This window comes from Pogona vitticeps, chromosome 3 (genome assembly GCF_051106095.1).
Source record: "Pogona vitticeps strain Pit_001003342236 chromosome 3, PviZW2.1, whole genome shotgun sequence".
In the NCBI taxonomy this organism is placed as follows: Eukaryota; Metazoa; Chordata; class Lepidosauria; order Squamata; family Agamidae; genus Pogona; species Pogona vitticeps.
Window position 1 is genome coordinate 173,200,527 of NC_135785.1, and position 12,930 is coordinate 173,213,456.

At 38.0% G+C, this 12,930-nt stretch overlaps 1 protein-coding gene across 2 annotated transcripts in view; it reads left to right on the forward strand.

Moving 5' to 3' along the window:
- Positions 1–12,930, forward strand: part of MGAT4A (alpha-1,3-mannosyl-glycoprotein 4-beta-N-acetylglucosaminyltransferase A) — a 71,176-nt gene that overhangs the window by 33,098 nt on the left and 25,148 nt on the right. For both annotated transcript variants that reach the window (XR_012085246.2, XM_020805596.3), the window contains exons 3-7: positions 391–558; positions 3,214–3,354; positions 5,576–5,709; positions 11,052–11,098; positions 12,578–12,691. Coding sequence is in view for 1 of the 2 variants with exons in the window: in XM_020805596.3 (XP_020661255.2) it covers positions 391–558; positions 3,214–3,354; positions 5,576–5,709; positions 11,052–11,098; positions 12,578–12,691 (604 nt within the window). In the remaining variant the exon portion in view is untranslated. The remainder of the gene's footprint in view (positions 1–390; positions 559–3,213; positions 3,355–5,575; positions 5,710–11,051; positions 11,099–12,577; positions 12,692–12,930) is intronic.

Below are 12,930 nucleotides of genomic sequence, written 5' to 3' on the forward strand. Positions count from 1 at the left end.
AGAAAAGATAATGCTAGGAAAGGTTGGAGGCACAGGAATAGAAGAAGGCTTGAGTTTACAAGTTCTGAGCTGGTCTGTTGAAGACAGGATATTTTGGAGATTGCTCATTTGTAGGGTTGCCTTAAGTTAGAGGTGACTTGGCGGCATATAACAACAACAATTCTCCATTATTTGTTTTTAGAATATATATATTTGTGGCATATATACTCAATGGGACAAAAAAGGTTCTGCAGGAGAAACAGTTGTTAAAGTATCCGGTAATAGTGATGTCATATTTCAGTATTTTTGAAGTTTCTTTCCATCGGAAAGCTGATCGGTTTTTATCTTTGCTCTCAATCGCTATTGTTTTGTTTTATAAGGGAAAGTAATCTCAGCCATTTTCATTTCTAGAAAAGCTGATTGCCTATCAAAGGGAGTTTCATGCTTTGAAAGAACGTCTTCGAATAGCTGAGCACCGGACCCTGCAGCGTTCCTCTGAATTAAATGCCATCTTGGAGCAATTCAGACGGGCAGTGGCAGAAACAAATGGAAGCAAGGATGCACTGAGCAGTGTTTCAGGTACAGGCAGATGTTTTTAAGAAGCAAAATAATTGTGCTAGTTCTTTCGTTTGTTTTCAATCTATGTGTTTGCAAAAATCCATATGCTGACAAATTTTTAAATAATAACACACTATTAACTTCCCTGTCCTTAGAGATCATGTGTTTCCTTAGAGCATTGACAGAAACTAGGCTACTATAAACTTTATTTTTCCCAGACCTTGGTAGTAACTAGTTACAAATAATTAGTACCTTGGCTTTAAATCTGTTTCTTAATAATAGTAAGTAAAAGTATCACAATGCAGTGTAATTTTAACTTAATGAGAATTAATTTCACTCCTTGTCAATTGCATCAGTAAACTTTTAGTTATGGAGTTGCTACTTTACAAAAAGATAGAGAACAAACACATTATTCAAGTGTTGGCTCTTGTTACGTCTTGTGCTGTTGCTGGCTTTGTTTATTTTATATATATATAATGTTTAAACAAACAGAGAAATAATGTACTTTTCATTCAGAGGTTATTGTTCCATTTATGTTACTACTCCTTTGATGTAATTTAAGGAGCTTTTGTTGTTACCTAGGGCCTGACAAATTCAGGCAACAAGTATCTAGAGCCATCTGAATTGTCACAATATAATCAGTGCACACCAACTGGACAGGCTATGATGTACATTCTGTTTTATTTCTATTAATCTCAACATGTAATTTTGTCTAAGAGTGGGTATTATAACAAGATCATTAATTTTCTTAAGGGGACAAGAAAAGCATTCATTTTGTCTGTACCTGAACTTGCTTTGGCAACATGATTATCAATTGATTGTTTGAGAAATGCAGATCCAACCACATTAGAGTACGTGTGATATAAAGCCAAATGAGTTGTGTGTTTTGCTTCCTTCCATGGAAACTGCCTGTGCAAATTTCTGTAGAGGCGAAATCAACCTGACCAGATCACAGCAGCTTCTGGTCTGGCCAGTTTCATGGTTAACAATGATCTGATTTTGGCCTATATACTCTGAATGTATAGTAGCCCCCCCCTTAGCCATGCGACCAGTATCCACTGATTCATTTATCCACAGTCTGAAAATACTAAAAGAAAAAATATATGTAGTGTTTGCTATAATCTGTGTTTTTCAGCAGCTGTGGGGGAACTTGAAACAGATTCCCCATGGATATGGGCAATGTTCCCTCTAATGTTCAACCCCGCTGGGCAGGGCTCAACCACTTGCACACATGACTCTACTCCCTCCCTGTGCATATGACTCCACCCCCATGCAGGGTTCCATCACAACCAGAACCAAAGAGGCTGGAAACAGTTACTGTGGGTGTGTGGAGGGGGAGGAGCCCTGGTGGAGGTTGTAGAGTCATGCACACTTGCACAGCCATGTGGCTTAGAGGGTGTCTTGGATACGGGGCTCCCACTGTACTGCCAGTATGGTTTAACTCCCATATGCTGGTGTAGGAGATTAGTTCCTATGTATCTTTCTGTTCAATGCCCCCTTTTTTTTAAAGAGCTGTTTTCTCATCAGACATTTAGTGTAGATTTTTCCATCTTTTTCATTACCCCCTCTTGCATGATGACAAGCGAGCAAAGATGCTGGCTGACCACATTTCCTGTTTCTGGAGTATGTGAGGATAATCCCCATGTGTAAGCAGCTGCCCAATGTGAGCCAAAGGTTTCTTTTAAGAAAAAGAATCTTCTCATTCTGATCTTAAATTTACACAGATTCTTCCATCGCTCTGCTCCTTGTTTCCTTCCCCCACCAAGCACTTTATTCTGGGGTCTTTCTCTTAATTGAAGTAAAGCAAAGCAGCCTTTTCTTTCTTTTAAAAAAAAGTGGGGTGGGGTGTGAGGCATTCATTTGTTGTTACATCATTTGTCCCTCGATGTAATTTGCCTAGGGATATTGCAGAAAACGTTGCTTCCATTTCCAGCCGAATCATTATTTTCTGTTTCAAGGACCATCTAATTAATGGATTTTACTGTAGTTATCCTTTGTGCGGTATGGATCTGAAAATTGCCTCTGATTCTGTTTGGATTAGACTTTGGTTAGGGCTTGCTTTAAAGTCAATTTGATGGTGTAGCTCAGGGGTTGGAGTGCCTGAAACACCTGGCTGCAGAACCAGAGGCTTGGAGTTATGGTACCTCCTTAAAGAGTCCTGCCAAGATCACCAAGGCTGTGCATAGTTGATGGGGTTGTGTGGCCTGTCACCTGTGTGGCCTTTGGCAAGATGCATGTTCCCACATTACTACAAGAAAGAGGGACTGGTAAACCACTTATGATTACGGTACTTCCATACACACCCACCCAAAAAATACACCTTAAGCTGTCTGGGTAGCTCAGTGAGTTAGGTGTCTGGCTGTAGAGCCAAGGCTATGAGTTCAAATTCCCTACTGCACATCCCAGAAGAGTTAACGTGTGGCCTTAGACAAGCTGCACAGTCCCAGAAATACCCACAGAAGAAGGGAATGGTAAGCAACTTTTGAGGACTGTTTACGTAGAAAACTCTGAAACGAGTTGCCGTAAGTCAGAATTGACTTGATGGTGCAGAATTATTTAAAAAAAAAAACCTTGCAATGGCTGCCATAAGTAAGAATGGATTTGATGGCACATTATTGTTGCTAATTGATGAACACATAATTATGTAAAACCTCTCTGTCTCTCTTATGTTTGCAGATGAAACCTTAAAATTATTAAAGGAGCTAACAAGCAGAAAATCTCTTCAAGTGCCAAATATTTATTATCACTTGCCTCATTTATTGAAAAATGAAGGGAGCCTTCGACCTTCAGTGCAAGTTGGCCTTGGACGAACAGGAGGTAAAGTGGCAAGATGTATATAATTGATACGGTACAATGAAAGATGTGTGTGAAGCTTTGCTTGTTATAATAACAAGGCTCAGTAGAATTCCTGGCAAACAGATGATTAAAAGAATCTTGTCTTCTTTGTTGAGCTTCTCTTAGAATTCAGGTTGAATCCAAGATGAAAGAAGTTTGTCTTCAGTCTTCTCTCTTATTGTCCCATATGGATGCCTCACTTTTGATATTAAGGTATAATGGAAGCCACTGATCCGAAACAGCATGGCTTTTCCTAAAATTAAGTTGGGGAAAAAAATAACAATGCATGGAATTTTCACAAGCTTGTTAATGAGTAGATAGTGATTTTCATGCTGGTAAGCTTCATAGACCATGAAATGTAGAACAGAGAATTAGACCAACTCTAGTTGTTTTTTTGGTTTTTGGTCCGTATGTAAACAGCACCAGTAGTTCAAAGGAAATATTGTATTCACCCTGATCTTGTGAGTCCCTTCCTGATAAGAGTTGTAAGCTTTTCTTTCTTTCTTTCTTTCTTTCTTTCTTTCTTTCTTTCTTTCTTTCTTTCTTTCTTTCTTTCTTTCTTTCTTTCTTTCTTTCTTTCTTCGCTCATATAGTCTTGGCTTTTACATTTCTTTTCTTGCAGTAACAGCTTCTCTAAAGCCCTTCAAGATGTTGTTTCTAATAGCCGTGAATCACTGTATTGGGCATTGTACATGGGGAAGGAGAAGTGTGGCGTTCAGTTTAGATGTGATGCTGAAATATGTCTCCTGCTTAGAAACAATATCCAGAAAATTGTGACATGTCATGAAAAAGGCATATTTTATTCAGCCCAGAATCTGATGTTTTAAAATGGGGAGAGAATGGCAGAGGAAGGGGGCTATATTGCCTCAGGCCTCAGTCACAGTATGTGTGCTATAGGATCTGTGTTCAGGATTCATTTCCTTTTTTCATGTGTGTGATTCTACTGAAGACAACTCCTGCAAAACAGATTAACAGGATCCAGTAAGGAGAATACCTCTTGGATATCTGCAGATCATTATTTGTTAATCTGTCACTTCGCTTTGCTTGTACTACTAAGTCCAAAATTTTAACAATCCATTTTATATTCCCTTTCTTGATCTTCGTAGAATAACTGGTTGTGGCAAGATTTCACATCTTTAGGCTGCAGACTGTTCCATTTAACAGGATGTGTGTACGTTAATGCATGTTAGGCATGAAAAGTACATTTTCAAGCCTTATGATATATGTGTTGGTTATATGTGCATGGACAGTGTTCTAAACTGAAAGTACTTTGGCAGCCAAAGGACATGTATGCTTTTCATACATCTCTTGCCAAAAAGTTGATTTTCAAATCTGCCCTGATTAGATTCTTGGGACATGAATTAGATGAGATACGCCCTGTACTGAACAACTGACATTTGTGGAAATTTGAACCTGAATGTTTCATATTGGAACATCACAGTATGAATGGGAGCTTGTAGTTTATTAATTCAAGGATGTAAACATGCTTTCTAAGAAAAAAGGTGTGTGTGTGTGTGGGGGGGGGGAAGCAGCAGCTTCAGGCGACCATCTGTTTATTCATTCTGTGGCAGTTTTTATTTACAGTAGTTCTGCTATGGTTTCTTCCAGGAACAAAGGGCACAGGACAATCCACATTCCCCCTTATCTCACTATACATTAATAAGTGAGAAGGCAGCAGGTCTTGAATGAAGAGTTGGCATGGAAGAGAGAGGAGAGTGTTAGTGGCAGGAGCTGAGAAAGAAACAGGGTGCCCTTATATAATTTTTTTAAAATTTTGTTTATATCCCGCCTATCTGGTCAAATGAGGACCACTCTAGGCGGCTAACAGTCTTAAAATAGTACAATAAAATGTAAATAACAGTTCTAAATCATAAAACACTACAATACAGTGCGAAAACACAAAACATAACACAGTAAAGGAGAAAGACAAAGGTCATGAATCTGTTATACTTCTGTCTATTTGCCACACATGGCCTATTTACAAACTTATTATTTTTTAATTTCCTCTAACTTTTTTTTTTTTTTTTGGTTTATGGTCTATTCTGTTTTTATTGTATCTGTAACTTTTCACATGCCTTTGAGTTATGTTAAGGAAACACCAAGAACATACCAGAAACTTATTATGTGTAGTACTAAATGTTGCATATCAAAGCCTTTTCTTTCCTGTTCAGGAAACCAAATGAATCATTCTGTTTGTTTTCAGTTTCTATAGTAATGGGAATTCCTACTGTAAAGAGAAAAGTAAAATCGTATCTTACAGAAACTCTTCACTCACTGATTGATAAGCTGACTCCAGAAGAAAAATTAGACACTGTTATGATTGTCTTCATAGGAGAGGTAATTCAATTACGTACATATTTTTAGATTGTTCTCTGTATTGTTCCATTAATTGTAACACTCAGTCACTCAATCCTATGCTTTTGGTTGGTATCAGTCTTTATCTCTTGCTTATGTATAATCACAGTTGCAATAATTACTTTGGTATTACCTATTTATTTGTAAAATTTATAAATTGCTTCATATCAAACTTTTCAAGGCAACATAAAATAACCATTTGGTGAAAAAAGGCACAATGGAAATGGAAGCTTTAATAAAGTGGTGGCTGGAATGTGTCAGGAAATCCTTATTTGGAAGGAAAATACTCTTGAGCAAAGATTCCACAGAGATGTGGAGGCTGTGCCTAACCTCAGTTGGCAAGACATTCTACATTATGGGAACTGATGCATTAAAGCAGGAGTAATAAACACAGAGAACAAAAGGAGCAGATAGTAAGGAATTAAAATGAGCAAATATATTTACATGGCCACGGGTTCTGTTGATCTGCATTCCAGTGCTACATGTATTTTCAAGAGCTTAGAGTTACTTACTTACCAGTTACTCATTATTTTTAATGAGTGACTTGTCAATATTCTTTCTAGTAATGAAAATATAACTGAATTACAATTATAAATTAGTACGGAATGACTATTTCTTTTACCATATGACTAAAAAAATTTTTTTTAGGATAAACTTCACTAAATGGTGAAAGAGACATATCATATAGATGTTTATTAACAGGTACTGTAATTCCTAGTGACTACTGTGTTTCCCCGAAAATAAGACAGGGTCTTCTATTAATTTTTGCTCCAAAAATCACATTAGGGCTTATTTTTAGGGGATGTTTAATTTTTTTCGTGCACAACAATCTACATTTATTCAAATGCAGTCATTTCATCTTCTGGTTGCTGCACAATGGTGGAGGGTGGGATTTCACTTAACTGGGGCTTATTTTTGGGGTAGAACTTATATTACGAGCATCCTGAAAAATCATACTATGGCTTATTTTCAGGTTAGGTCCTACTTTCAGGGAAACAGGGTATTTTAACTATTTTTGAGGAATGGGAACGTAAACGTACTTCAAAATTATATCTATAACAACTATCTAGTTGGTATTATAATATATATAACTTCACTGTTTTTTAAAATAGGTAAATGTTCCAAATTTTGATATTTTCCCCTTTCCTGGGGTAGTTTTGTGCACTACACAGCCCATGAAAGCTTAGACCAAACAAAACTTGTCAGCCTTCAAGTCACCACAGGAATCTTTCTTATATTTGCTCTAAGAGACTACTCTGTTGTTGTTGTTGTTGTTGTTGTTGTTGTTGTTGTTGTTGTTGTTGTTGTTGTTGTTGTTGTTGTTGTTGTTGTTGTTGTTGTTGTTGTTGTTGTTGTTGTTGTTAAAATACTATGTACAGTCAATTAAAATTATAAAAACATTGATTGATATTCTATAACAGATACAGCTTTTTACAGATACAAGTTTTTCTTGTTGTTGTTTTTCATTAAATCAGTATGAAACAGATCATGTGCATCAGCTACTTGTTAAATTACTGAACAAATTCCAAATAATAATTGTAAGAAAAATATGGATAACTGCTACGGAAAACCACAAGCAAAATATGCTATTTTAGGATGCATTAACAGAAGTACAGTCTTCAAATTCCATTAAGTACTAGTCTCCCTCTGTCCAGCACTAGTTAGGCCTCAGTTAGAGAGTGTTATGTCCAGTTCTGAACACCACACTTTAAGACGGATGCCAACAAATTGGAACAAGTTCAGGAGGGTGACAAGGGTGATCAAGGGACTGGAAATCAAGCTCTATGAGGAAAGACTGAAAGAACTGGGCATATTCAGCCTTGAGAAAGGAAGACTGAGGGGAGATATGATAGCACTTTTCAAATACGTGAAAGGTATTCATACAGAGGAGGGGCAGAATCTGTTCTCAGTCATCTCAGAGTACAGGACACATGGGCTCAAGTTAAAGAAAGCCAGATTTAGGCTGAAAATCAGGAGAAACTTCCTAACTGTTAAATCAGTATGGCAATGAAACCAATTACCATGGCAGGTAGTGAGCACTCCAGTGCTGGAGGCATTCAAGAGAAAACTGGACAACCATCTGTCTTATCTGCTTTGATTTGGATTCCTGCATTAAGCAGAGGATTGGATTTGATGGCCTTATAGGCCCCTTCCAACTCAGTTATTAATATGAGTCTATGATTCTATGAATTTTCATAGCTGTAAGGAGTTATGTTTGAGTATGAGCTCATAGGAAGCTGCCTTATTTCTAGAGAAAAGTCCATTCGATAGGCTCCAACTTGTTTTTCTGTTGTTAAATGGATCTCCATAAAGATTTATACTTCTCAGTTATAACAGAGAGGTCACATGGAGTTCAAATCCATATGTCATAAATCTTAGGACCAGAACTCCACTCAGGGTTTTGTAGGCATATTCTTTTAAAGAATTTTAAACATTCTTCTGGAAATACAGTATCCTGAATATAAAAATAGACTAGCTGTTGGCTTGGATGGTGACCTATTTATTTATTTAAAATATTTTACCCCACTTTTTCCTTAAAAGGACCCAGGGTGGTTTAGATCATTAAAAAGAAAATATTTAAAAGCTAAAAACTGTAAGTATGCAATAATATAAGAATTAAACAAGTATTATGTTAGAAACGGTAAATAAAATGAAAACTAAAAACACATTTAAAAACAACAGAGCAGAACAAACCATTTAAAAAAAACCTTCTCAGACAGCCAGTCACCGAGGAAAGTCCTGCCTGAAGAGAAAGGACTTTACTTACTTTAGAAGATGGGGGCCAGCCTGGCTTCCCATGGGAGGGCATCTGGGAGCAGCAGCAGAGAAGTCCCCCTTCTGTGTCCCTACCAAGTGCCCCTGTGAGCGTGGCGGGACCAAGAGAAAGGCCTCCCCTGATGATCTTAATGCCCAGGCAGGCTCATCAAGGGAGATGCCATATTGTCTATAGCTTGGACTTGCTGCTCGTATTAACTGTAAGGATTTTTTTTTTGGAGAGACATACATTCCAACACACCTGCTGGACATTATGTACGTATGTTCTGTTCACTTTGGGCAGTTAGCTTCGTAATATATGTATTTTAAATTGGACTGCACCATGAAAGGGTTTGAATTGCACTGTTAAAGAATATGCGGTGAAGCATCCAGAGGGAGCCACATAAAGCTGGATAATTGTAACTCCAAATACATGTCTCTTTACTCAGTGCCAAATCCCACTTAGCTCCATGAGTCTTAAATCCAGCAGAGCTTGAAAAGGTTGCCCTGTAGAGCACAATCCCCCATCCAGCAGGGCTGCTGTTCATACTGGCTAGGGGATTCTAGGAACGATAGCCCTGGAAATTAAATTTTTGATCTCTGATGCCCAGTTAAACATACATGGAATTGTAGCTCAAGACCTTCGTATATTTGATTAGTGTCACATATTCCACATACATTCTGTTTGGCAGCAACATCTTATTTTAGTTGTGTATTGCACACTACGCTGAAAGTGTGGAGAGAATAGGCAGAAGAGCCGTGAGCCTTATGCTGTCTTGCTGACTCTGGAACTGGATTTGTCAGAACGTCATTTAATGGCTAAAATGTGGTTGGGCATCCACTGACAGAAAGGCCTTTAATGGCAGCCAGATGAATGTTAGAGGAAACCTGGCAGGTTTCTGTGTAGAACGACTTTTTCTTTTCTTTGACCTCATAAATTCATAACTGTGACGCTTGGAAGAGATTGCTTAAACAAACTTCGTTGAAACTATCAATGCACTGCTTTGTAAGATGACTTGAACTGCACAAAACGGTCATTGTGGGCTGTTTTTACCATTTGGAGAAAATGTGCCCTATTTGCTAACCAAGGCAGACAGCTCAGCAAATAGACTGTTAGACTGCCGCAGTAAATCCACATATTGCTTCTTTAATATACTGTACCAAAATCTGTTACTAATATTGAGTTTTGAATAGCAACTGAGTTAGCATGGACATTGTGCAGGCCTCTGTTTGGCACAGTCTGCTTCTGAATAACATGTAAAAGAGGGTACCACCTTCTCAAAGCAGAAACAGATGTGAAGGTAGCTTTGTGATTTAGTAGAGGCAGGTTGGCCCTTCTGTTGCAGCAGGTAACCCTGTACTACTACGTGATGCTTTGGTGCAAGACAATTAGGGCAGATCTGCTTCTTCAGTGCTGAAGAAGCACAATGTACCACCTATGGTATTGCTATGCAGAAGTAAAATAATCTAAAGGTGTTGGGCACTTTTAAAAATGGTTAGATAAGTACACTTCATGGCATAGTGTGTGGAGGGAGCTCTTGGCTCTGTTGAAAGAAAAAGACATACTGATACACATCAATCACACACCATATATGGATGAGTGCTTTTGTATATTGTTTTACAGGATTATGTGTCAGCTTTTGTAATGAAGGTTAAAGGAACTGTATATAAAATGTTCTTTAAGTACATAGTCTTTATTTTGCATTTCTTGTAAGTACTAAGGAAAGAAAACTTTTACTTAAGCAATTTATTTTTTCTTAAAGTGATAGTTTTTAAATATTTTACAAAAATCTAAGCCACCCTTCTTATAGCCCACCTCCCTTTTTGGGGAAATCAGTTACAGATGCCCAAATCAAAAGTCCTTTTTGTCACTCATTGAAAAGGGGCATGTGTTCAAAAGCCACTGTTCTCAACCACATACATGGAAGAGGTGACTGAACCTTTCCTGTCTGTCCCTTTTAATTTTGTCAGGAAAACCAGTTCTTTAAATTTGCCTAGATGTTGATATACTGCGGTGATACACTGTTCTAAGACAACTTTCTTTTCCTGCTTTTCAGCTGCAGCCCTCCACGCTGCCTCAAAATGCACTCTGAAGGGCTCCCCAGTGGTACAGAGAAGGTTTTTTTTTTGTGTTGGGGGGACCTGTGAGGGAAAAAGGGAAATTCCTTCAACCCTTTCAGTTTTGCTGCAGAAGTAGTGCAGGAAGAGAAGTGCAGTAGAAAAAATCTATTGGATAATGATGAATGTCACCATATGGGGTGTGTTTACATTGACAGTTTTAATGCTGATTGGCTTAACTTGAAGTAAATTAGCAATTTTATCAAGGCAATTTGCTGAACTGAATTGAAAATCAGGTTAGTTTGCTTTTGTGCATAAAACTACACTCTGTTTTAATAAAAGTGCATTTCTTTATGTTTAGCATCATGCCAACCATTTGGGTAGAACACTGAGCGGATGGGCTTTTTGCTGTTATGTTAGTAAGAAAAATCATGCAGCTACTTGTATCTAATTAGCTACATGTGACTTAAAGGTGTAACTTAATAATAATGTTTCCCCCCCTCTTTTTCTAGACAGATCTTGACTACGTAAATGGTGTTGTAGCAAGTCTAGAAAAAGAGTAAGTGTATTCTACATACAATGTATTTTGAAATATTTTGGTTATTCCTTTTTCCTTGTAGTTTTTGGACTCCAATAGTCATAATAGGCATGAGAACAATTCAGTAAGTCCACTTGCAAATGGCATTAAGAGATTTTGGTGGGTGTAAATGGATTATGCTGGCTTGAAATAAATGGATTGTACTGTATCTATGCTAGAGCTGCTATGTAAGCATTAAGGTACAGAACTGCCGAAGTACTTAAGAAGGTAAAGCATATTGTGGTTTAATTATAGACTATGACTAGGCAATTATGCCCTAGGCTCAAGGAATGTGTAAACATTTCTGCTTTCTGTCTGAGGAAGTGGACTTGTCCACAAAAGCTCACATTAAAATATAGCAGTTAGTCTTTAAGGTGCCAAAATATTTTTGTCTTAATTTTTATTTTTATTTTGTTTTTGCCTGATATGCTAACAGAGACTAATAAAGCTACATCTTCTAAAAAAACTCAGTTGATAGAGGGGGTATAGTTCAGTGGCATAACATCTGCTTTGCATGCATGAAAGCCACAGGTTCAATCTGCAGCTTTTCCTGGCATGGACAGAAAAGAGCTGCTCCAGCCAGTGTTAACAGTACTGGGCTAGACAGACAAATGAGAGTTTGATCTTCTACTACTGGGATTTTCCAGAGTGGATTTTGCAGGAGTGCAAGGAACTTAAAATAGGTGAGGGAGATCAAAGTCTTGATATATCCCCAGAAACAAGCACATAAGTCTTTTGATCCTAGTCTGCAGTCATTAGCGGTGTAACTTTTTTGTGGTGATGGGGGACTCCAACTCTCAGAATTTAAGAATTCTGTAGGCAGAATTCTGGGAGTTGCAGCCCACAGACACACCTGCACACACTTTCATTTCACTCAACTGGAACAAGACCTATCTTCCAGGCTGTTCTCGCCTACTGTTGTTAATACACAATAAGGAAACTTCCCCAGTGCTTCCTGGGAAGCATAGGTCTTCACAGGAACTGTAGTCTCATATCCCATTGTGCTCTGTTGGAGGGCTCCTCCAATGAAGTATACATCCCACAATGACCTTGTCACTGGGACCATTTCCTTTGTGTACATTAACAGCAGTAGACTTGAGTAGGCATAAGATAGCCAAGCAGTGTGGAATGATAGGCCTTGTTCCAGGTGACTAAACTATAGATGTGTGTATGTATCTCTTGGTCAGCTGAAATTGCCAGAATTCTGGGAGTTGGAGTTCAACAACAACAACAACACACCTTGAATATCCATGCCTTTCTGTACTGTATGTGCTCATTTCAGCATGTAGACTGAGAGATACTAACTTGCCCAGTGCTATCGGGTGAATTGCATGGCTGAATAAACCAGCAGATATAAAATTCTCATCCTACTGGGGGGTCTGGAATCAAACCTTTAAAGAAAAGTTATTCTTATAATGTTCCCTTAAATATGAAATAATTAAGTTGACCTTCTGTCTATAGGTTTTCTACAGAAATCAGTTCTGGCTTGGTGGAAATAATAGCCCCACCTGCATCCTATTATCCAGACTTGACAAACCTAAAAGAGACATTTGGAGACTCAAAAGAAAGAGTCAGGTAAGACTTCTTCTTTTGCTGTGTTAGGTGGAGAGAATGAATGCTGAACCTAGAGCTTAGAGAAGTTACGTTTTCGAACTACAACTCCCAGAATCCATCAGCCAGCATTGGTGTGATAACTTGAATGTGATATGTTCACAGACAAGGTTAGTTCACATGTTGCATATTTTGTGCACACTGTTCTTCAGGAAGAGCTTCCTGAGCCCTTGAATAAACTCAAACAAGAACTTTTGACATAG